Raw genomic sequence first — 24,781 nt, 5'->3', positions numbered from 1 at the left:
GATTTTTCATGTTCCTTGACGTTTTGCATTGCTGTCCTCACATTTGAAGTAGCAGTCACCTCCTCTGAACTTTACTAACTGCCTTCAGGAGAGAAAAACCTTCCAACAGCTCTGGTAGGGATGCTGGGATTTTCTCAGATCTTCTATGGATACATCAGCTCCTTGCTTTCTCCCTCTGTGGCAAAATTCTCAAGTTTGTACGCCTTCTCTTGATCCTCCAACACACCAGGCCGAAAGCTGACAGCCTCCATTTTGTTTTCCCAAGGGTGGCAATAAAGCTCATTTGTGGTCTCTCCCTTGCCCACGGATTCTAGCTGGCTTTCTACACATGCTTACTGGCCATCTGCCAAAACCCGCTCACTGCCACTGGGAGCATGCACAAGGAACTGGCCACAGGGTGGAAGCATGTGTGAATGAGGCATGTGGAGCGATGGGAGTGCCCATGGGCCAGTTGGGAGGATCCACAGGTGAGGCTTCCCCAGTGACTTGTGGGTGGAGCCTGTAATGTAGTTAGTAAGATCCTCATCCCTTTAATGCCCTCTGAGAGTCCTATCTGCTGCTTTCCCAGACTCTTCCTTCCCCTAGGTCATGCAGATCATGATTCAATACTCTGGTTGAGGCAGGAGAGAAATGGGCTTCTTATACAGTTGGAGAAGCCAGGTGTTCACTCACATGCTCTTACTTTCTCCCATAGGGGCAATCACCAGCCAGGAAAATCTCTCTTGAACCTGAGTTCTGCTGCCTTGGGGTAGGGGTGATGCAGGTTAAGTCAAAGTGTTTCTCTTACCCTCTCTAATGCATCAAAGCTTGTATTTTTTTTTCCTCCAATGGTGTGCTGGAATATAGATTCATAAAGGATATTGGTCTGTAGTTTTCTTTTCTTGTGATGTCTGCATATGGCTTTGGTATCAGGGTAATACTGGCTTCAAAGAATGAATGAGTCGGGAAGTGTTCACTCCTCTTCTAATTTTTGAAAGAGTCTGAGAAACATTCATGTTGATTCTTTTTTAAATGCTTGGTAGTAACACCAGTGAAGCCATCTGGTCCTGGGCTTTTCTTTGCCAGATGTTTTTTGATTACTGGTTCAACCTTTTCACTTGTTATAGGTCTATTCAGATTTTCAATTTCTTCTTGAATCAGTTAGGTATTTTGTTTCTAGCTAGGTATACAGTATTATTCAAGTCTTCTATATCCTTTGTTTATCTTTCATCTGTATAGTCTACCCATCATTGAAAGTGGGTGTTAAAGTCTCCAACTATTAATATTAAAATGTCTATTATTTCCTTTAATTCTGTCAGTTTTTACTTCACATATTTTATGGACCCATAATTAGGTGTACATGTGTTTACAGTTGTTATATCTTCTTGCGGATTGACCCTTTTATAATTATACAATGCCTCTCTTTGTCTCTTGTAATAATTTTTGTCCTGAAGTTTACGTTGTCTGATATTGTATAGCTATTCTAGCTCTCTTTTGGTCACTGTTTACATTTCACTTTCAACCTACCTCTGTCTCTGGATCTAAAGTGAGTCTCATCATATATTTGGACTATACTGTTTTAAAATCCATTCTGCCAATCTCTGCCTTTTAATTGGAGAGTTTAATTCATTTACATTTAAAGTAATTACTGATAAGGAAGGACTTCTGCAATTTTTCTATTTATTTTCTATATGTCTTATACCTTTTTTGTTCCACAATGTCTCCATTAATGCCTTCTTTTGTGTTAGATATCTCCTACTGTACCATTTTGATTTCCTTCTTATTTCTTTAACTATGTATGTTTTAGTTATTTTCTTAGTGGTTGCCCTGGGGAATTACAATTAACATCTTAATTGAAAACAATATATTTCAAATTAATACCAACTCAAGGGGCTTCCCTGGTGGCGCAGTGGTTGAGAATCTGCCTGCTAATGCAGGGGACACGGGTTCGAGCCCTGGTCTGGGAAGATCCCACATGCCACGGAGCAACTGGGCCCGTGAGCCACAATTGCTGAGCCTGCGCGTCTGGAGCCTGTGCCCCGCAAAGGGAGGGGCCGCGATAGAGAAATGCCCGCGCACCGCGATGAAGAGCGGTCCCCGCACCGCGATGAAGAGTGGCCCCCGCTTGCCGCAACTGGAGAAAGCCCTCGCACGAACCGAAGACCCAATACAGACAAAAATAATAAACAAATAAATAAATAAATAAATAAATAAAAAAGAAAATCCTTTAAAAAAAAAAAAATACCAACTCAATTTCAATAGCATACATAAACTTCGTTCCTATATAACTATATTCCCCCAATGTTGTTATTGTCACATGAAGAGTCACAAAAATCATGAATGTGAAAATATCGTGTAAACCATCAACATAATATATAGATATTATTATTGTAGTATTTGGTCAGGTTAAGACATTTCAATGCTGGCTGAGAATCATCAGCAGTAAACTTGATAATGTTCCTAAGATTTAAGAGCTCAAACAATACCTTTGCTAAAAAATAGAGGAAGTAACTACTCCTCCCACCTTTGTGCACATCCATTTCTATATTCCCAAACCCTCACACAGTGCCTGGCACACAGTGGATATATCCAATAAATCTCTTGTAAGTGAATAAAAATATATACAGAAATGCCTATGACATCCTTAAGGAAAGGAAAGAAAACTTCATCATTTTTTAGGAATCTATTATCTGTCAGGCATTGTGTGTTTTAAATATACTGTATCTCATTTAATCCATATAGAAACCCTATAGATCAGCATCCTCAATTTACAGACAAAGAACTGAAGGAAGTGATTTTTCCAGGTCACACAGCTGAAGCCGAAGTTTAAACCTGTATCTCCAAGACTCTAAGGCCTGTGCTCTTTCTACCACAGCATACTGATCTTACATTCTACTCTACTCTGCCACAGAATAGCCCCAGCACGTCTAGAGAAGTTCTCTCTTCCAAACACATAATGAAGTCATAAACAAGAGACAGCAGCATTGTCTGAAAGGCAACTAGCTTAAAATTTCCACTGCCAAGGGACCAGATGGTTTCTGGGATTTCTAGTTAAGCTAAAAATACCCACAACCACAATGCATCTGACTTACAAGCAAAGAAAAGGAGGAGCAGCCAGTATAAACATGCAGCTGGAAAGCTAGAAGATTTAATGCTTATAAAACACTGCTTAAAGGGTTTTCAAATGGTATTACATGATATAAAACATTAGATAGCTCATGTTATTAATTGCTCACTCATCACTCTCTCTGTCTCTCACATACCCATACCACATTAGTTTTTTAATCAAACTCTCAGGGGTCTGGCAGAGCTGAGTTCCACCAAGAAGCTGAAGGTCTGAGAGGATCCTCCTCCCAGCCCCTAGCCTGGGTGTGTGAGGCCTCCCACCCCGACACACGTACTTGAATAAAAGCAGCAGCTTCCTTAGGCCTAGCTGTAGCTGCCATGCACCCAGAAATGGGTAAGATTTTGTTACGATCCTTCCGCTGTATATTTATTGTTGGGTTATCTGCCTTGTGTATACTAGCATTCTTTCTTTCTTTTTTTTTAACTAACTAACTAACTAACTAACTTTATTTATTTATTTATTTATTTATTTATTTATTTATTTATTTATTTATTTATGGCTGCATCGGGTCTTCGTTGCGGTGCACGGGCTTCTCATTGCGGTGCCTTCTCTTGTTGCGGAGCACAGGCTCTAGGCGGGCGGGCTTCGGTAGTTGTGGCACATGGGCTCCAGTACTTGTGGCTCACGGGCTCTAGAGCACAGGCTCAGTAGTTGTGGCGCACAGGCTTAGTTGCTCCGCGGCATGTGGGATCTTCCCGGACCAGGGCTCGAACCCGTGTCCGCTGCATTGGCCGGCGGATTCTTAACCACTGCGCCACCAGGGAAGTCCCTCTTTCTTTTTTTAAAGTGTAAAATTTAATGGTTTTTAGTATATTCACAGAGTTATTTAACCATCACCACGATTTTAAAACATTTTCATCACCTCATAAAGAAACCTCATACCCTTTAGCTATTACTCCTAAACCCCGCCTTCTCCTCCAGCCCTAAGAACCACTGATCTAATTTCTGTCTCTACATGTTTGCCTATTCTGGACATGCACTAGTATTTGTTTGCTGATGGATAGGAACATTGTTTCCACAGCTGTATTTCAAAAGGCCTAGAGTAATGCAAAAGGATTTAAGTCCCCTCAAACAACAGGATAACTGGACAGCTTCTTACCCACCTCTGTACAACCTTGTGTTTTTTTAGAACAAGACAGGGTATAAATTCTTTAAACAAACACAAGGAAGGAAGCTTTCTGTTGTAAAGGTAGATCATTTCAAGACAAAGAGCTAAGCACAGAGCCTTCTGTCACAGGGTTCTGACAATGGTTTGCTAGAAAGAGCACAGGTTTGCAGTCAAGAGAGACCTGAGTTCCAATTCCATCTCTGTCACTCTACTCAGGTGAGAAGTTCTGGGGCGAGTTACTTAACCTCTTTGAACTGCATTTTCCTTAGCTGAAAAATGAGAATGTTATAAATCTTATAGGATTAATGTAAGAACTAAAGGAAACGAGGTCTGTAAAGTACTGAACATGGCAGGAAGCCCTGGGAAAAAGCTAGTTCCCTGATGCTACCCTTCACCATCCTGCCAGACCCCTCTGAAAACCACCAGTATATTCCTATTTTAGTATGGCAGAGAGATTACTGACACCTCTAAAACCTGCTCCTTAAATTCCACATCACTTCTGCTTAAGCTATCTTCCTTTTCCATCTGTACTCCATACTCTTAACAAGATTTGTCCTTTTAACCAGCTCATCCACTTGATTCGTTTCTATTCTTTTATCCCTCCCCCAACAAACACACACACACACATACACATGCACACACACGCACACACACGACCTGCCCCAGGCCATCATCAAGCCTTGTGATTTCTTTTAAATCACTACCTCATTTTTCTCTCATAGTCTCCTATCCCTCATGGTTAATGTTTGGACTATTCCCCACACATAACTTGCTAAGTCTAATCCTGAGATTTTTACAGAACTCACTAACTGCCCTTACCCTTTCCTTTTCATGCCCTGGTCACATTTCCACCACCTTTTAAAACCCTGCTCTAAGCCACTTCTAGACACTTCAGTTTTAGAGGTGAAAAGAAATCATTAAGAAATCATTCAGGGAAATCCCCTGCCCAGCAATAGGTAGGGCATAACAACTTGCATTTTACATAAATGATACAGAAGGAGGTCAACTGATTTTACTCAAGCTCACACCACTACTTCCCTAAAACTCCCTAGACTGGTTTCTCCACCCTCACCTCTCTGGTTTGCCTCCTTTCATCAATTCTAAAGCTAGTCCTCCAGGGCTTCCCTGGTGGTGCAGTGGTTAAGAATCCGCCTGCCAATGCAGGAGACACAGGTTCAAGCCCTGGTCCAGTAAGATCCCACATGCCGCGGAGCAACTAAGCCTGCGCGTCACAACTACTGAGCCTGCGCTCTAGAGCCCACGAGCCACAATTACTGAAGCCCGCGTGCATAGAGCCCACACTCCGCAACAGGAGAAGCCACCGCGATGAGAAGTCCGTGCACCACAAGGAAGAGTAGCCCCCACTCGCTGCAACCAGAGAAAGCCCGTGCACAGCAACGAGGACCCAACACAGCCAAAAATAAAATAAATTAATTAAAAAATAATAAAGCTAGTCCTCCAGTATCACATCATTTATGTGTCTGGTATCTGTCCGCTGAAAGCATCTATATTTTCATTCGTTCATTTTAAAAAAGAGGAACAAGTCTGCATATTTTAATTCACTCCAACACTGGCTGGGCATGCAGTTAATATGACTGAGTCTGCAGTCAGTCTCTGTCTCTATCTCTCCTTACACACACACCTTAGAGGAAGCACAGACACTTCAGGTCTCTTTTGCTGTACCCCACTCTGAACCACAGACTCAGGCTTAAAGTATTTGGACATTAGAAAACAAAATAATGTAGTTAATTTCTACTTAATTAAGGCTTAATTATTACTCAGTGTAACACAGATTTTTCTTTTACAGAATCTATAAAAAGGATCCTCATAAGCTACTGCTAATGTATTAAAGAGCTAAAGGCAACTTTATAGTATAAAAGCTTTATCAATGTGGTCATTAGACTCCCCCTAAATCCCATATTAATCCTATGGAATCTAGTCTAAACAACAGCCACCAGCCAATCTGTTTCCTCCACAGCTCCCAGAGTCCTCCCTCCTAGAGACTGCAAGTTTGACAATTCTGACAAAGCCCCCTTTAACCTACCCAAGGGCACAAGACCTATCTCATTAAACATTCCACAAGTATTTATTGAGCCTCTACTATGTGCCAGGCACTGTACTAAGTACTGTGAATACAATGGTAAACAAGATTTTTGTCCCTGCTTGCAAAGGATTTAAAGCCTAGTGGGAAAATGGGCAGAGGCAGCATAGGGATCTATAAGAAAGTCATGGGGGACAGAAGGGTATAGTGGAAAGAGCCAAGAAATCTCAGTTCTAACTCATCGTCCTACTACTCTAGCAGTCTAAGATTTGGCAAGCCATGGTCTCTCCCTGAGCTTTAGTCTTCTCACCCATAAAACAAAGGAATTAGATAAAACAATATTTAAGATCCTTTTCAGTTCTAAGAGTTCTAAAAGAAGATAACAACAAAATAGCAGCAGCTATACTCACTGAAGGCTTATCATATGCCGGTAATCTCACCATTTACTTAAGATACAGTTTTGTACAGAACGGCAGTACTGGCATTACTGCATCACTTTCTTTTTTTCATTTTTTAAACTGGAAGGAGGATAGATGGTTTGATTATATTTCTTTTTATGGTTATACCCTATTCCCAAGAAGAATTTTAAGTGACTTACAGTAAAAATACATAAAGAATGAGCGTTAATAAAGACCACATTAAGTAATAAATATGAGAAGAGTATACCAAAAATTATTTTTTTAAATTACATGCCATGTTGGAAGGCCATGATGACTGAACTGAAAACTCTGTCTTAATTCTAAACTTCCTGACAGCCAAAGCAAAGAGGAAAACACAACTGAACGTGTAGCTCTTAGAAAAGACACTAGCTCAACAGAGAAAGTTTTTCCAGACTGAGCTTTTAGAATAACTTGCAACCACGTTTTTTGTTTGATTCTTCTAGTGGTGAAGAGGGCATGAGGAATGAAGGGAAATAAATTTAAACAAATAAACAAACCAGTTTTTCAGATATTTAAAATAAAAGCCTAAATTTATAATTATATATCTTATGGTTCAAGTTAATTCTTTTCAATTCACATATATTTTATAATTAACTTAGAAATGACCTTGGGTTAACTATTACTCTATGTGCCTATTTGGAAGAAGTTTCATTTTAAAAGGGCTATAGAACTTTATTAATAGTGCTGCAAAACATTCTTTGCTTTGAATGTTTCAAATGAAAATAGACTGAGCTACTGGCAAGACTCGGCCAGAATCTATTGATGGATTCCTTCCAAAATAACCATCCTATCAGGACTACTCACTCTTAACTCCATGCTTTTGGGCTTAAGAAAGAAAAGTTTATAAAGTAGGTAAGTAAAATAAATGCAGATTAATTTGATTTAAATACAGATGGAAAAAACTTTAAAGCTTTTACAGATGAACTCTCTTTAGGAAACAAACTTGCAGAGAAAAACCTATTCTTCTGTTATTGCTTAACAGACAGAAAAAAGTGCATTTGAAATATCCCAAAACTGTTAACAGTGCTACTTCTTTTTTTCTTGTGGTAAAATATATATAACATGAAAGTTACCATTTTAACCATTTTAAGTTTACAGGCACATCGCTATGCAACCATCACCACACTAATTCTCTTGTTAATATATCCATATGCCTCATCTCATTGTCAGCACTAACAACTTCATATTGTTTTCCTAAATATCATTTAGAATTGAAACTTAATATTTGCTTAACTAAGAAGTAAAACATGTTGACTAAATAAGAGATGCAATTCACAGTATTACCATAATAGATTTTCCAACCTAAAGTTTCCATGACATCAGCAAACTATTTCCTACAAAGATAACCCTACCAACCAAATCCAATTAATTTTTTTAAAAAACTGTACTAATAACTGAACTCAGCCCACAACCTTGGATATTTGGAAAAAATAAATGCTGAAATCCATAAATGTATAATACTGATTGCAACATTTCTTAACAATAACATGTTAAGTAAATATTTTCCTATAAATTAATCCCATTGTGACTCAACGATACATACTAAGGGCAAGGATGGGCCAAGGAGCAGGAAAAGAAGATATACTACACATATTCCAGAGCCACACATAATCAAAAGCACACCCCTCTGTATAGACTTTACATTTTGCCCTTTAGAGAAGAATTTTCTAAGTTCCTTGGTAGGCATTTCTAAGTAACAACATATTAACCTTCTACCCCTTTAAATGAATGAATTACAGGGGTAGAGACTGGAATTGGTAATAAGTAGTTCACCTATCCAGTGTCCACTCCAATTAATTGGGGCAATTTGGCCTTGGCATAATATTTGGGTTTTAATAAAATTTTCCTTTTTCCCAAGTAATTTCAAATGAAGAGATATTAATTAACTAATCACAGACTGCATAAAGCAACATTTATTTGTTTCAGGGGATATTTATTGTGACTTGATTGGAATTAATATGATCTTTTTCTCTTTTCAGTAGATCCCTCTAATAATCATTAAGATACACCCACTATAAATGGGGAAAAATCCACATACACATTCAGAAGCTGACGATTCTTAGTCAAGCAATCTTGAATTTTTTAACTTTACAGGGCATCTATAGTTCAAGCTCATATGCAAAGAGCAAGAGTTTCATCATCACCATAAACGGTTAAGTACACTGGCTTACATCTTACATATTGGGTTCTCATTTCATCAGTCAAGCTACAGTGGCTACAATCCAGTGGCCATTCAACAAATGTCAAATGAGTGAATAAACAGTTTAGGAAAGGGCCTTCCTGAAAGGAGTTACCATCACCCAGAGAAGGGGAGGCATTTAAGAGAAGGAGAGGTTTAGTGAATTTTACTCACAGAAATAAGAGGAAATACTCAATATTCTGTAATAACCTATATGGGAAAAGAATCTGAAAAAGAATGAATATATGTATATGTATAACTGAATCACTTTGCTGTACACCTGAAACTAACACAACATTGTAAATCAACTATACTCCAATAAAATTTAAAGAAAAAAAAGAAAGAACAGGAAAATCAGAACATATACCAAAAGGATTCAGATATAAAAACAACAGGGATCACAATAGTATGAACTTTATAACATTCTTAAACTTGGTAGATTTTTTTTGGTCATATTTACTAGTGAATAGCAATAAAAAGCCTTAAGATATAAAGGGTCCAGGTATATGTCCATAGGAACAGCAAGAGAGATACACTTCATAGTGCTGTGGGAAGGAGGAGAAGAACCCTAGAAATAAGGGTGAGCAATGCCAGCTTTAAATCAAAAAAGACAACAAAATGGGGTAAAGACTGTGTCTTTTTATATTAAAAGAGAGGGCATGGCACGTAGTACCTACTGTCTGTTGAATAAATGATTCCTTCTAGCCTTCCTCCCTTCTTTCATTTCTTCTTCCCTTTCTTTCCCTCCTGCTATCTATCTACCTACCTACCTACCTATCTATCCATCCATCTATCCATCCTTCTTTCCTTCCTTCCACCAAGCCCTTCATTATTCTTCCATCACCCAACATTCATCCAATTCCTCCTTCCTTTCCTCCCCAGGGCCTGCAAAGTCTAAAGGAACAAGAAATGCCTTGACAAAGGTCTTGAAAACTTTTTAGTTTGCCCTCTTGAAACCTATCAATATATATTTTAGTTCCAGGCATTGTAAATAAATCAACTCTGGCCTCAAGTTCCTATTAAGAGAAAAAAGTCCACAAAGAAAATCCATGGATATTGTCTTCAATATCAATGGTTGTTGAAGAAGGCTTTGTTGTTTCCTCCCAGAAAAGAAAGTTCAACTCTGCAGCAGAGCAATTAGTACAATCTTATCCTGAGGATACCCGAAATGGGTAAAATTTACTTTTCTTTAAAATTTCAGGTCAGCCCTTTATTCCTAACCCATATTTGAAAACCAGTTCCCCCATTTTCCCTCACTCCCACCTCCCCCAAAGTAGCTACAATGAACACTTTAAAGCTCCCCCAGTCCCTTTTGTCTCATATCCCAAAATGAAAGAACCCTGACTGAATTCAGTATCAGTCTCTTACCCTGCCAGGAAAGATAAGGAGTAGGAGTTGTTCTTGGAAACAAATGCCGAGCGGTGTGTCTGTATCATCTTGCCTCGAGAAGGTTCTTCATTCTCTGAATCTGAGAGACGTGCAGGACACTGGCAGGAGACAAGGGAGACAACACTGTCCATTTGGGGTTCCCACGGAATCTCCCAAAGCTATTGTTCAAATCTCTCTTTCTATTACATGTTCTCTCTGAGTTCCAATCTATGTTTCCAACTGCCTCTTGGGATCCCAATCTGTATATCCCAAATGCAGCTCAAACTTAATATATCCAAAATCAAACTCAATATTTCTCTTCTCTAAGTCCCCCTACCAACCCAGTTAGAAGCTTCAATGTCACCCATGACTCTTTCCTTTCCTTTCTTCAAAGTCATTAATAACATTGTATAGAGGTTTTGAGTACCCCAACACATCCAAATATTTTATTTCATCTACTCTTTAACCTACCCCACTAAGAAGGGATTATTACCTTTTACAGATGGCAAACTGAGGCTCAGAGTAGTTAATTCGCCTAGGATTGTAGAGTTAATAAGGAGTTAACGTTGGCACTGTGATCCAGAGCATCTGTCTCCAAACTGCCTCCACGTTATTTCCACTTTGCTCCATTCTACTCCTCGAATGTCTTTCAGATCTAACTCTTCTCATGTATACTCATTGTCACTGCCTTTCCTTAGATTCTCATCATCTTCTGCCTTGACCACTGCAATAATCTACTTATGGGTCTTGCTCTCTCCAGCCTTTCTTCCCTCCAATCCCCTCCATGTTATCAAACACACAGACAGAATCCCATCACTCCCCTGCTTAACCGTTGGTGACTTCAGGATAAAGTCTAAATACCTCAGCATGACCCAATAACCTTCAGAAACTAGATCCAATCTTCTTCCAAGTTTTTCTCCCACCAGTTCCCACACAGGGAACTCCTTGAGCTCTACTGTAATCATACTACTTTCTACTCTCCACATGTACCATCATAGTCTTTCAAAACTCCTATTCTTTTGTACATGCTATTAGTCCCTTTGCCTAAGATTCTCCTTCCACATTCTCTGCCTAAAATACTCACTGGCCTTTCAGAGGCATCTTAAATGTCACTTTCGCTTCCAAATACCCTTAGATCAGCTTTTTCCATCTTGCTGACACTCATTCATTTACCTTCATTTTATTTTAGAGTCTCTTTTTGAGTCTTTAAATTTACATTCAAAGTTTCTTTTACGTGTGTCTTTTGCATACACATATGAGGATTTGCTCATGATTCAATATGAGTGTCTTCTTTCTAGGGGGAGCAACTAATCACACTGAACCGTAGCTTCTTATTTAGGAGTCTGATTTCTGCTGTAGACAACAGACTCTTTGAGAGCAAGTGACCACCTTTTCTTTAAAACTTCTGATACCATTATATAGTAGGTAAACAAAAAACGTCTAATGATTAACCAGTTTTCTAACGATTAAATGACTATCAAAGTTAGAGTTGTAGACAGAGGCATGCAAGGCATCTTATGGCTCAGAGTACCCTGTATTCCTTAAATGCTTTGTTATTCTCTAGGTTGATAGGCACATTCATACAACAGGCTATGTTTCCAACAGCCTTTGAGAAACAGTTGAAGGATTACAATTTACAGAGAAGCTTTTCAATTTTGTAGGGTATCTATCACTCCTTAAAGAACCCTGTTGTACAAACTATTCACTGGAGAAACTTTAATGGCACTAACCCATTACCAAATTTATTGGAAAGAAAGAAAAAGTTTTGACATCAACAGACTCAACAGGGGATAAATAATGGCAATTTTTTTTAGGTCTTTCTGCATAATCAATTCGGTACCAAATAAAAGAATGTTCAAATTCCAGCTCTATTACTTAGCTATCACTGTCACTATAGGTTAGTTGCTTTACCTTTTTGAGCCTCAGTTTCTCATCTATAAAATTAAAAATGATCTGTCTACTACATATATTGTGATAAACCATTAAAAACACATAGTGCATTAGCTCACAAGTAGTAAGTGCTCAACAAAAGACAGATTTTATTTATATCAATTTTAATACTATTAATCTTTTAAGAAAAAACTCTGGTATTATAGTAGGTATATGCCAGGTCCCTTTTAATTGTTGAAAATAAATTTACATTATTATAAATAAATAATTATATAAACAGAAGGTACCCTGACCCCCAATCCCTCTATATTTCTACCCTCACAAAACCTAGAGCCATAAGATAGGAAAATATTTACCTCTCATCTTTAACTTTGGATAAAAACAAGCCTATAGGACAATCGATTCCTAAAATGGAAATCTCTAAAATGATATTTTTTTAAATGTTGTGCCTAAAAAAAATTAAAAGAATGATAATACCCAGGGTTGGCAAGGGTGTGAGGAAATCAGTTTAGCACATGTCTACTATTGTTTAATACAAACTTTAAAGTTCAAAGTTTAATACAAACTTTCTGGAGGTCAACTGAATAATAAGTACCAAAAAGTCTTAAAAAGTACATTCCCTTTAATCTGATCATTCTACTTCTAGTAATTTATAAGGAACTAATGAGACATGTGGATTTCATCACAGCAGTGGTTTAAGACAGCAAAATATCAACAGATTAATTAAACAAATTAATTGGATAAATTCTACAGTAAAGAATAACTAGCAGACCACTAAATAATGATATGGGATTCTTTATTTACATGGAAAGACATCCAAGACTTATAATTTATTAAAGAAGGTTATAAAACAGTATGTATACTGGGTTACATTTTCTGAAAAGAAAAACAATATATTTTATACACACACACACACACACACACACACAAACACACTTAGAAAAGAAGTCTGGAAGGATATTCACCAAAATGTTTATAGGAGTTATCTCTAGGTTATGGGATGACAAGCAGTTTTTCACTTTCAACTTTATAACCTTTGGTATGACTATAATTGTTACACCAAATTGTTTTCCAACAATTTGCACTATTGTCGGTATTAACTGCACCATAACAAATCATAATAAATTAAACATCATGCCTATTTTATTTTCTTTCTGAACAAATAACTGTTTCTAGAATAAGCACTTTTCTTCCTCTGTTTGGATTCAACTTGATAAACACGTATCAAACACTTGTGATGTGCAAGGTACTATGGGAGATTTAAAAAACGGTAAGACACATTTCCTATACTTAACAAACTTACAAATTAAGTAGAGAAACACAAACACACAAATAACCATAATGTAAGGAAGAATGAAATAAGTCCTATAAAAGTTACAAAGTGAGGAGAGGAAAGTTGAAGAGAATGGATGATGGGAGTGGAGAAAAAAGTGAGGAATCCCTATAGGTTCCAGGAAGGTGACAGCTTTTGAACTGGACATGGAAAGATAAATAGCCTTTCAACAGGTAAGGTCAGTGGCATTTCAATGAGATGAAATGCAAGAGCAAGGATTCTCAGGAGGGAAAGCATAGATTATACATTTGGGGGAAAGCAAACAGCTCTGTTCCCTGGAGTTCTCGGATGTAAGCAAAAATGGAAAGATAAGCTAGAATAATACTAAGGACCTGAATGTTGGGGTGAAGAGTTCTCATTTAATTCCACAGGAAATGGGGAGCCACTGAGGTTTTTGGAGCAGGAGGGTGAAATGATCAGTCCAGCTCTAATCATAATAGTCTCTCTATAAAATATAATCCTTCAGCTGGCTTTCCACTGAGACCACTTGAGCTTCTTTTCAGTCCCAATATGAATGTATCCTTGGCCAAACTAAATGAAATTATTTGTTCAACACCAAAATTTCTTAAGACATATTTAAAGTAAAATTGTAAAAGTCCTCAAAAATATAAAATATAAAAGCAAACAGAAAAAAGGTAAAATCACAAAAATCTAAAACTTAAAGTGTTCATAGATCTGATTTTATTCAATGTACAGGAAATTTTGCAAAACTGGCCATTGCCAATCAGGATTTGTACTTCCTGATTCCTTTTAAGATTAAATTTTAGGTTGATGTAATGAATTTCTACTTCAAAGATTATAGTGGCAAAAGAAAAAATAATTAGAGCAATTTCCCATCCTTGCTATGAATTAATACTAGAGATCATTTCCTGGAGGAAACCTAGATCTGGCAAGGCCGAAAACAATAGGTTCTTTCTATCAAAGGACCATAGTAAAGAGTAAGCTCTCTTTGTCAAAATTGGTTTGTCCTAAAAAGAAATGCCTTTCTGGGCTGTTTTCCCTGAGGACACTAATGGACAGTCCTGTTGGGGTGAAGAGGCAGAGTTTGCGGTCTTTAGAGACTACAGACAACAGTTGGGGCTATTAGTCAGAAGACATACTATATGCACAAGACTATCATATATTTTATTCTTGCCTTCCTAGATAAACTGTATTCTCTCCAAAAGCAGTCTTTTTCCTTTTGTAGTTCCCAATGAACAGAGCATTGAGAGTACATAAGCATTTCATATTTGTTAAACTGAATCTTTTAGAAGGTTGGAATGCAAATGGTTGCTTTTAACAATAATTAAATAGTAACAATTATTATTATTATAACTGGGTTAAAAAACCCCACATATACATTGACAGTCAGCAAATACTATCAATCCAAGAAAGCTTAAGTAATCTCAAATTTTGAAGTTCAGGAAAAATGCCTTTGCAAAGAGTAAACCTAAAGCACAGAGAAATTAAGTAACCTGGCCAAAGTTGTACAATCTGTAACAATGCTGGAACCTGTTTGACAGGCAGACTTCAGGTCTAGAGATTTTTTTCCCCTCTATTCTGGTATGTTGTCTGTCTTTATATATGGTAAAGCTTTATTAAATCCACCTAATTAAAAATATAGCCTGAAATACTAACGAGCCTGAATCACAAAACATTTTAATAGATATGACTCTAAAGGTATGCTAAGTACATATAGCAAGTAATAGAAGATGTCTAATCCAATATGAATTACTAAATTAAAAAAAACAAGTATAATCATCCATTTGAGCCGTAATCAGTGGATCCTCCAAAAGTGCTTTCTTGTATTAGTTAAATATACCATTTACAATATTTTCCAGTAATTTGCTTGGTAAATAAGTAACGAAAAAAAATTCAGGAAAGATTTGGCCCAATTAGAAGTATAATTAGGTTAAGTTTAAACTAAGTAATCTAATATTGAGGACCTACTTTGTAAATAGAACTGTGCTGTTTGAGGCATTATAAAGAGTAAAGGGAAGTAAAATACAAACTATAAGGAAATCTAGTTGAGGATATAACACATACAGAACTCAGATGTCAAATAACAACTCATAAATCAAAATGACAATATATGTATAAAACTTACCACAAGTAGTATACTATACTAGGTTCTTCCTCTCACTCACCTTTTTCCCCCACTGTTCCCCCTTAATCTTTCCACACAAGTCTCATTGTCCCATTCACAAATCATTTTCTCCAGCTCTCCATCTGAACGCTAAGTTCTTCACTACTCTTAAGCTGCACAGTCAATGACTGTTACTGTTCACCAACAAAGGTTTTTCAGATCCACATCACCTGGGCCAACTGCTGATTTTGAGGCAGGTGTCCATCAAAAAGGTGATCTACTTACGCGCTCTAGATTTGTCTTCAGTACTAATGGCTCATCTCTTTTTTTCTGTTCATCCACTTTCCTTTTTCCCATTTCTGTATCCTCTGGTAACAGCCTGTGGATTTGATCTTCAAAGGTTTTCTCCTCTTGTAACTTTTCTTCTCTCAGCTAAAAATACAAATCACACCAAGACAGTACTTTTAGGCAACTATAGACTTAAAAACATCTTTTACGCAGTAGTCTATTAGAACAAACAGGAAAGTTTTGAGACTATTTTCTTATTTGATATAAAGCCCTCTTAATTTTTAAGTCTACTTTTACTTGAATCTTGCCAAACATTCCCTTCATGGCTTAAGATTTAACTGCTCTGCATTCTTGAGCTATATGAAATCACAAAGGCTAAGATAATACACATAATCAAAAAATAAGGTTTATTCACTTAGCCAAAAAAGGCGGAACCTAAAAACTTTCCTTACTCTCATAAACCAGATATAACTGCACTGGACCAGGAGAACAGCAAAGATGTAGGCCACAGAGGGCCAGAGAAGTTGGTCTAGGCAAGACAGGTCTTTGGGCCTACTGGAAACAGAAAAAATGGCTTATCACAGTTCCAACGTTCTACAATTTATGTGGATCTTGTGATCCACAGGATAGGTCAAGATACATGGTGTACAAAGAAAGTTAAGGCAGACTAATATGCTCCTCATTTGGGGGAGGTAGCACGGCATTATGAAAATAAGATGGGTTTTGGCATTTAAAACCTGGGTTCTAGTGGTTCTGTCACTTATTAGCAGCTATATGATCTTGGGCAAATGAACCACCATATGCTCACCTACAAAATAGGACAATGCTACTTACTTTGCAGATATTGCTGTAAGAAATAAATGAGATAATAATATAAAGTATTTACTGTAGTATCTTGCTATATACTTACAGTATATCAAGAGTTCCCTTTCCTAACCTCCCTTTATTCTCTTTTCATTGCCTGGGATTTTAATAAAATTTAAATGACAATGTATATGAAAACAATTCTATGCTATTAATATTTTTAATCATACTTATAAAATAAAATTAAAGAACAAATAAATATTTTTCATTGGCTGTCACCTGGGTTAAAAAACAAAAACAACAATAACAATGAACAACAATAAAGATTTAGTCTTATCTTTCCAATTTCTATAGGTATGATTCCAGTAAGCCTGAACTAGTCTTTAACATGCTGAGTCTAATTCAAGAGGTTATGAATATGCAAAGAACACCATAAACAATGTTACATCAGGAGGAGAACACAAGAGGAAGAAAGCTAATCCATAGCTAGGTAGAAAGCAAACCTGAAGTCTATGCTAACTGCCCACATGAAAGATCAATGCCTTTTAATGATCTTAGATCAATGCCTTTTAATGATCTTAGATGACCACAGGCTACAAAGGGGCATTTCACTTTTAGAGGATAGAAAGGCGGAGTGGCACACACAAAAAACAGGTTTTAGCATCACATTATCATTTACTGAACTCTATGTGTCAGATGCAGAGTTAAAGCACTGTTAAATTATCTCATTATCTCTACTTTAAAAATTAAAAAACAAAACTAAGGTTTAAAAAAAAATATGGCAAATTCACAGAGCCATAGCCTTGGAGCTGAAATTCAAATCTATGTTTACCTCGGTTGTTCTCAACCAAGGCTGATTTTGCCTCTCAGGATACATCTGGCAATGTCTGGAGACACTTTTGGCTGTCACAACTGAGGGGATAAGGTGTGTGGTGCTACTGGCATCTAGTGGGTAGAGGCCAGGAACTGCTACTAAACATCCGAAATGCATAGGATAGCCCCCAACAATATATACATACACAGACGTTGCTATTTTTAAAAAATTAAATATTAAATTTCCTGTTTTACGTATTTTAGTGTTATTTTCTTTTGTGCTTAATTGTGTCTACATACTATGTTCTCTGGCTTTTCTAGTGTTTTAGAATGCATCCTTTGCCTCCTAATAATGTTTATGGCTGCTCTCAATGTTTCTGACAATGAACTTGTGTGTTGTTGGCAAAACAACCTTCTCATTGCCGTGTTGAGTCTCTGCTAACACAGCATCACCTTAAAGCTAAAAATTTACAAAATTGAAAAACCCATATACACATTTAAATCTTCACATGAATCATGTTGGTGTTTACTCTATATTGGGTTCTGCAGATGCTTTTTTTTGTCCCTTTTGATGGTTACTTATAAGGACTTGAGAACTTGGTATCTAGGAAAGAGTTTTTATACTCAGCGAAAATGACTGAGAGTGCCAGAAAATAGCATATAAACTTGAATAAGAAGTATCAATAGCTGCTGTTTTATTGAACTCTTCCATGTTTCAGGCATTAAGTTTATAGAGCTTACCTTATCATTATCATTTTATAGACACAAAAATTGACATTCAGTGGTTATTTCCTGAAGTCAGTGTTTGAATATCGAAGAGCTTAGATTTTAAAGCAAACCACTGGCTTCAAATACCACGATTTCTCAACCTCAGCACTACTGACATTTTGGGCTAGATAATTCTTTGTTATGGGGAGCAGGTCAGAGTCTGAGTAGAAGGCTTATTCATGAATACTTTATTGGGGAGCAGGAGTTAAGGATGGAGTAGTATAACAAGGAGAGACAGCGAGCCAATAAAAGTGGTTGGCTTGACAGTTGGCTACAGAAGACAATATGAGAAACTGTATGCAATGCAGCTCAAGACTATCAATCAGAAGTGAGAAAGGGGGAAGCATATATATATATATATATATATATATATATATATATACATGTATATAAATAGACTCCCACATCCTGCTGACCAAAGTTTGCTCCACTGGATGTTAAATACCCCTGACACTGGCTTGTACAACTCAAGTAAGTTCTCATGGTAGGGACTGCAGCAGCAACCACAGAGAAGCCCTAGAGCTAAAAGCAAGAGGCAAGCAGTAGGAGCCAAAACAAAAGAGATCTCAGCTTGTACCAAGTGAAGCCGCCCACCACTGCAAGTGGAATGCTTATTACTGCCCCCATTTTTTTTTTTTAATTTATTGGCCACACCCAGCAGCTCACGGGATCTTACTTCCCTGACCAAGGATGCAACCCATGCCCCCTGCAGTGGAAGCGGGGAGTCCTAACCACTGGACTGCCAGGGAAGTCCCTGCCTCCATTTTTAGATGCTAATTATTAAAGAAAAACTATTGACTTCTGTACGGTAATCTCATTCTCAGCCACACTATCAAGAGTACAATGTAATTTTTTTCCTCAAAATATCTTTACTTTGTCATCATTAATTTTTAAAAATAAACTTTTTTTTTTGGCCAGGACACGTGGCATGCGGGATCTTTGTTCCCTGACCAGAGATCGAACCCCTGCAGTGGAAGCGCAGAGTCTTAACCACTGGACCGCCAGTGAATTCCCAAAAATAAACTTTTAAAAATCAAAGCATTATACATAATGTACAAATCATAAATGACAAATTATACAAAATAAGCACATCCATGTAACTACCACCCAGATCAAGAAACAATATATTACCAGTACCCCTTGTGCCTATTCCTCACCCCAAAGTAACTATGATCCCAGTTTCCCACACCAAAAAGAATCATTTCACCTATTTCTGAAATTTATATAAGTGGAATCTTATATATGTATTGAATCTGTCTTGCTTCAGTCAACATGCCATTTGTGAGATTCATCCATGTAGTTGCATGTAGTAGGTTGTTCTTTCTCATTGTTTTATAGTATTCCATTGTTTGACTACAAAACAACTTAACAATTCTATTGTTAATGGATATTTGTGTAGTTATTAATTTATAGCTATTTACAAATAAACTGCTATGAACATTCTTGAATATGTATCCTGATACACATACTGTTCTGTGGGGTATATTCTAAAAGAGAAGCTGTTTAGTCATAACGCACGGGTACACTGCCATAGTTTCCCCAAATTGGTTGTACAAATTATACTCCCACCCCAACCTGCAATGTAGCAGAATGACAGTTGCTCTCAACCTTGTTAACACTCAGTATTGTCTATTTTAGCCATTTCAGTTCATATATATTGATACCGTATTATGACTTCAATTTGCATTTCTCTGATGACTAAAGATCTAGAGCAGTTTTTCATGTCTTTATTGACTATTTGGAAATTCTCTTTTATGATGTGCCTATTCACATTGTTGCCCTTTCTCCTTTAAAATATTTGGGATTTTCCCTAGTAATTTGTAGGAGTTATTTATATTTTTTGAATATGAGGCAATTTTCAAGAAAAAAAATATACCTACAAGATACATACATACACCCATACACACACACACACACACTTTTTTTCCCCTCTCACGGTAGCTTGCCTTTTTCACTCTCTTGTTAGTGCCTTTTAAAGACAAGATGCTCCAGGTTTTAATAGTTTAATTTAACATTAGTGTTTTTTATATCCCATTTCAGAAATTCTCTCGTGGTATCTTTAAGGAGCTTATTATTTGACCTTTCACATTTAGATCTACAATCCACTTTGAACTGATTTTTAAAAAATCAACTATGTTAAGGCATAATCTACATATGATAAAATGATCACATGGAATGCACAGCTCAATGAATTTTGACAAATGTATATATCCATGTAACTGTATCCCTAATCAAGATATAGAACATTTTTTACCACCCAAAAAAGTCCCTTCAAACCCACTAGTGGGAATTCTTTGGCGGTCCAGTGGCTAGGACTCCGTGCTTTCACTGCCGAGGGCCCAGGTTCGATTCCTGGTCAGGAAACTAAGATCCCACAAGCCTTGCAGCACAGACAAAAACAAAAACAAAGACAAACGACAAAAAAAACCCCACTAGTAATCAATCTCCCATGCTACTCAGCCCTAAGCAACCCTTAACCTTATAACTATGACTACAGATTAGTTTTACCTGTTATAAAATCATACAGGGGCTTCCCTGGTGGCGCAGTGGTTGAGAATCTGCCTGCCAATGCAGGGAACACGGGTTCGAGCCCTGGTCTGGGAGGATCCCACATGCCGCGGAGCAACTAGGCCCGTCAGCCACAACTACTGAGCCTGCGCAACTGGAGCCTGTGCTCCGCAACGAGAGGCCGCAATAGTGAGAGGCCCGCGCACCGCGATGAAGAGTGGTCCCCGCTTGCCACAACTAGAGAAAGCCCTCGCACAGAAACGAAGACCCAACACAGCCAAAAATAAATAAATAAATAAAATTTAAAAAATTAAAAAAATTAAAAAAATAAAATAAAATCATACAGCATATATTCCTTTATATCAGGATTCATTCACAGCATATTTTTGATATTCATCCATATTACTAAGTTTATTATATTATATTCCTTTTATGGATGAGTTATATTCCATTGTATGAATATACCACAATTTGTTTATCCATTCAAGTATTGTACATTTGGGTTGTATTCAGTTTGGGGCTGTTATAAAGCTGTTATGAACATTCATGTCTTTTTGTGAACAGATGTTTTTATTTTGCTTGTCTAAACAGCTACAAGTGGAATTGCTGGGTCAAGTAGTAAGTATATGTTTAAATTTATAAACTGCCAAAATGTTTCCCGTGGAGGTTATACCATTTTACACAGTCAGCCCTCCACATCCGTGGGTTCCACCATCAGTGGATTTAACCAACCACAGATGAAAAATCAAAAATCAATCTGTCTTTGGCGGAACCCATGTACACCAAGCCCACAGATACCAAAGGCCAACTGTACTCTGCGATTTTATATAAGGGACTTGAGCATCCATGGATCTTGGTATCCACGGAGTTTCTGGAACCATTCCCCGACAAATACCGAGGGAGGATTATATTCCCACTAACAATGCATGAGAGTTCCAGCTTATTTACATTCTCATACTCATTTGGACACGTGGAATTCTTAGCCTTTTAATTTTAGCTATTCCAGAGGATGTAGGGGATATCCTATATGTGATTTTAATGAGTATTTCCCTGCTGGTTAATTATGTTGAGCATCTTTTCATATGTTTAGTAGCATGTCTTCTTTTGTGAAGTGTCTATTTTCAATAAAACCTTTTATCCTATTTTTTTTTTTTTTAATAGCTACTTTATTTATTTATTTATTTATTTTTGGCTGTGTTGGGTCTTCGGTTCGTGCGAGGGCTTTCTCTAGTTGCGGCAAGTGGGGGCCACTCTTCATCGCGGCGCGGGGACCGCTCTTCATCGCGGTGCGCGGGCCTTTCACTATCGCGGCCCCTCCCGTTGCGGGGCACAGGCTCCAGACGCGCAGGCTCAGTAGTTGTGGCTCACGGGCCCAGCTGCTCCGTGGCATGTGGGATCTTCCCAGACCAGGGCTCGAACCCGTGTCCCCTGCATTAGCAGGCAGATTCTCAACCACTGCGCCACCAGGGAAGCCCTTATCCTATTTTTTTAACCTTATTATTAGGTGCATGAGGTTTTTTTTTTATAAATTCTGGATAAAAGTCCGCTGTTAGATACACATTTTGAGAATATCTTCTCCCAGTCTTTGCTTTGCCTATTTCTTTTTTTTTTTTTTTTAATTTTGCATATTGTAGCCAAACTGATCTTTCTTTTTTTTAAACTTTTTTTTTAAAATTTATTTATTTATTTTTATTTTTGACTGTGTTGGGTCTTCGTTTCTGTGCGAGGGCTTTCTCTAGTTGCGGCAAGTGGGGGCCACTCTTCATCACGGTGCGCGGGCCTCTCACTATCGCAGCCTCTCTTGTTGCGGAGCACAGGCTCCAGACGCGCAGGCTCAGTAACTGTGGCTCACGGGCCCAGTTGCTCCGCGGCATGTGAGATCTTCCCAGACCAGGGCTCGAACCCGTGTCCCCTGCATTGGCAGGCAGACTCTCAACCACTGTGCCACCAGGGAAGCCCCTGCTTTGCCTATTTCTTAAATGAGTGGAGGTTTTTAACTTTAATAAAATTCAAAATCATTTTTTTCTTCTGTGATTAGGATTTTTTGGGTTCTTGTCTAGTAAATCTTTGCCTACCCCAAGGTCAATAATTTTTTCTTCTGTTTTCTTCTGCATAGTTTTAGCTTTTACATTTAGTCTATGATGCATTTTGAATTAATGTTTGTATATGGTATAAAGGAGAGATCAAGATTGACTTTTACTTATTCATAGGATATTCAGTTTGTTCCAGCACCATTGTTGAAAAGACTGTTCTTTTGCCACTGAATTACTTTTGTGCCTTTGTGAACATCAACTGACTATATATGAGTGGGTCTATTCCAGGACTATACTCTATTCCATTGATTATGTCTTTTCCTTATGTCGACACCATAGTGTCTTGATGACTATCATTTTAAAATCTGCAAGTAAAGTCCTCCAATAATAACAGTCATTATTCACAGACAACATGATCCTCCATGTAGAAAATCCACTAGAATCTACAAAAAAGCTACTAAAACTACTAAATGAGTTTAGCACAGTTGTAGGATAAAATATCAAAATATAAAAACCAACACTATTTTTATATACTTGCAAGAATTATAATACTTACAGTAATATCCAAAAATGTGAAATACTTAAGATAAATCTGACAAAATATCTGGAAAGTGAAAACCACAAAACACTGCCAAGAGAAACTAAAGAAGACCTAAATAAATAGAAGAATACCATGTTGACGGATATGAAGACTCAATTATTGAGATGTCAGTTCTCCCCAAATTGATCTATAGACTCAATGCAATCCCAATCTTTGTGACTTTGGGCTGGGAAAAGAATTCCTGGATATAACACCAAAAGCAAAATCCACAAAGGAAAAAAAATGTATAAGCTGTATTTTTTTTTTAATAAATATATTTATTTATTTATTTATTTTTGGCTGCTTTGGTTCTTTGTTGCTGTGTGCGGCTTTCTCTAGTTGCAGCAAGCGGGGGCTACTTTCGTTGTGGTGAGTGGGCTTCTCATTGCAGTGGATTCTCTTGTTGCAGAGCATGGGCTCTAGGCGCACGGGCTTCAGGAGTTGTGGCACGTGGGCTCTAGAGCGCAGGCTCAGTAGTTGTGGCCCACGGGCTTAACTGCTCTGCGGCATGTGGGATCTTCCCAGACCAGGCCTCGAACCCGTGTCCCCTACATTGACAGGCGGATTCTTAACCACTGCACCACCAGGGAAGCCCTAAACTGTATTTTTTGAAAGTTAAAAACTTCTACCCATCAAAAAGGCTCTAAGAAAATGAAAAGACTGACACACACTGGGAGAAAAATATTTGCAAAGCATATACCTGTTAAGACTTGTATCTGAAGATCTTTCAAAATTCAACAGCAAGAAAATACAAATAAACACATGAAAAGATGCTCAACATCACTGGTCATCAGGGAAATACAAATTAAAACCACAATGAGATACCACTACACACCAATTAGAATTGATAAAATTAAAAAGACTGACCACAGCAAACGTTGACAAAGATTGAGAGAAACCAGAACTTTCATACTCTACTGGTAGGAATTAAAATGGTAAAACCACTTTGGAAAAGTTTGGCAGTTTCTTAAAAAAGGACACACACCTACCATATGATCCAGCCATCTCATACCTAAGTATTTACCTAAGAGAAAAAAAATTGTATTCTATACAAAGACTTGCATGTGAATGTTCACAGTAGCTTTATTTGTAATAGCCAAGAACTGGAAACAACCCAAATGTCTATTAACAGGCAAATAGATAAACAAATTGTGACATATCTATACAATGAAATAGTACTCTGCAATAAAAAAGAATAAACTATTTATACATGTAATAAGTGAATGAATCTCAAAATAATTATGCTGAGTGAAAAAGCTGAATAGAAAAGCATAAACAACTTATGCCAAAAAGAACAAACAGGTTAATTGGACTTCATCAAAATTAAAAACTTTTGTGCAAAGGACACTATCAAAAAAGTGAAAAGACAACCTATAGAGTGGGAGAAAATATTTGCAAATCATGTATCTGATAAGGATTTAATATTCAGAATACATAAAAAACTCTTACAACTCAAC

At 37.4% G+C, this 24,781-nt stretch overlaps 1 protein-coding gene across 2 annotated transcripts in view; it reads right to left on the bottom strand.

The window, feature by feature from the left end:
* The window catches only part of RNF169 (ring finger protein 169), a 94,026-nt gene that overhangs the window by 22,743 nt on the left and 46,502 nt on the right, over positions 1 to 24,781 (bottom strand). For both annotated transcript variants that reach the window (XR_009009274.1, XM_057553059.1), the window contains exons 3-4: positions 15,816 to 15,962; positions 10,243 to 10,361 (exon numbers count right to left, since the gene is read on the bottom strand). Coding sequence is in view for 1 of the 2 variants with exons in the window: in XM_057553059.1 (XP_057409042.1) it covers positions 10,243 to 10,361; positions 15,816 to 15,962 (266 nt within the window). In the remaining variant the exon portion in view is untranslated. The remainder of the gene's footprint in view (positions 1 to 10,242; positions 10,362 to 15,815; positions 15,963 to 24,781) is intronic.

The sequence above is a fragment of the Balaenoptera acutorostrata genome, chromosome 9, assembly GCF_949987535.1.
Source record: "Balaenoptera acutorostrata chromosome 9, mBalAcu1.1, whole genome shotgun sequence".
Classification (NCBI taxonomy): domain Eukaryota; kingdom Metazoa; phylum Chordata; class Mammalia; order Artiodactyla; family Balaenopteridae; genus Balaenoptera; species Balaenoptera acutorostrata.
The sequence above is the reverse complement of the archived record's forward strand: the minus strand, read 5'-3'. Positions and strand labels throughout refer to the sequence as shown.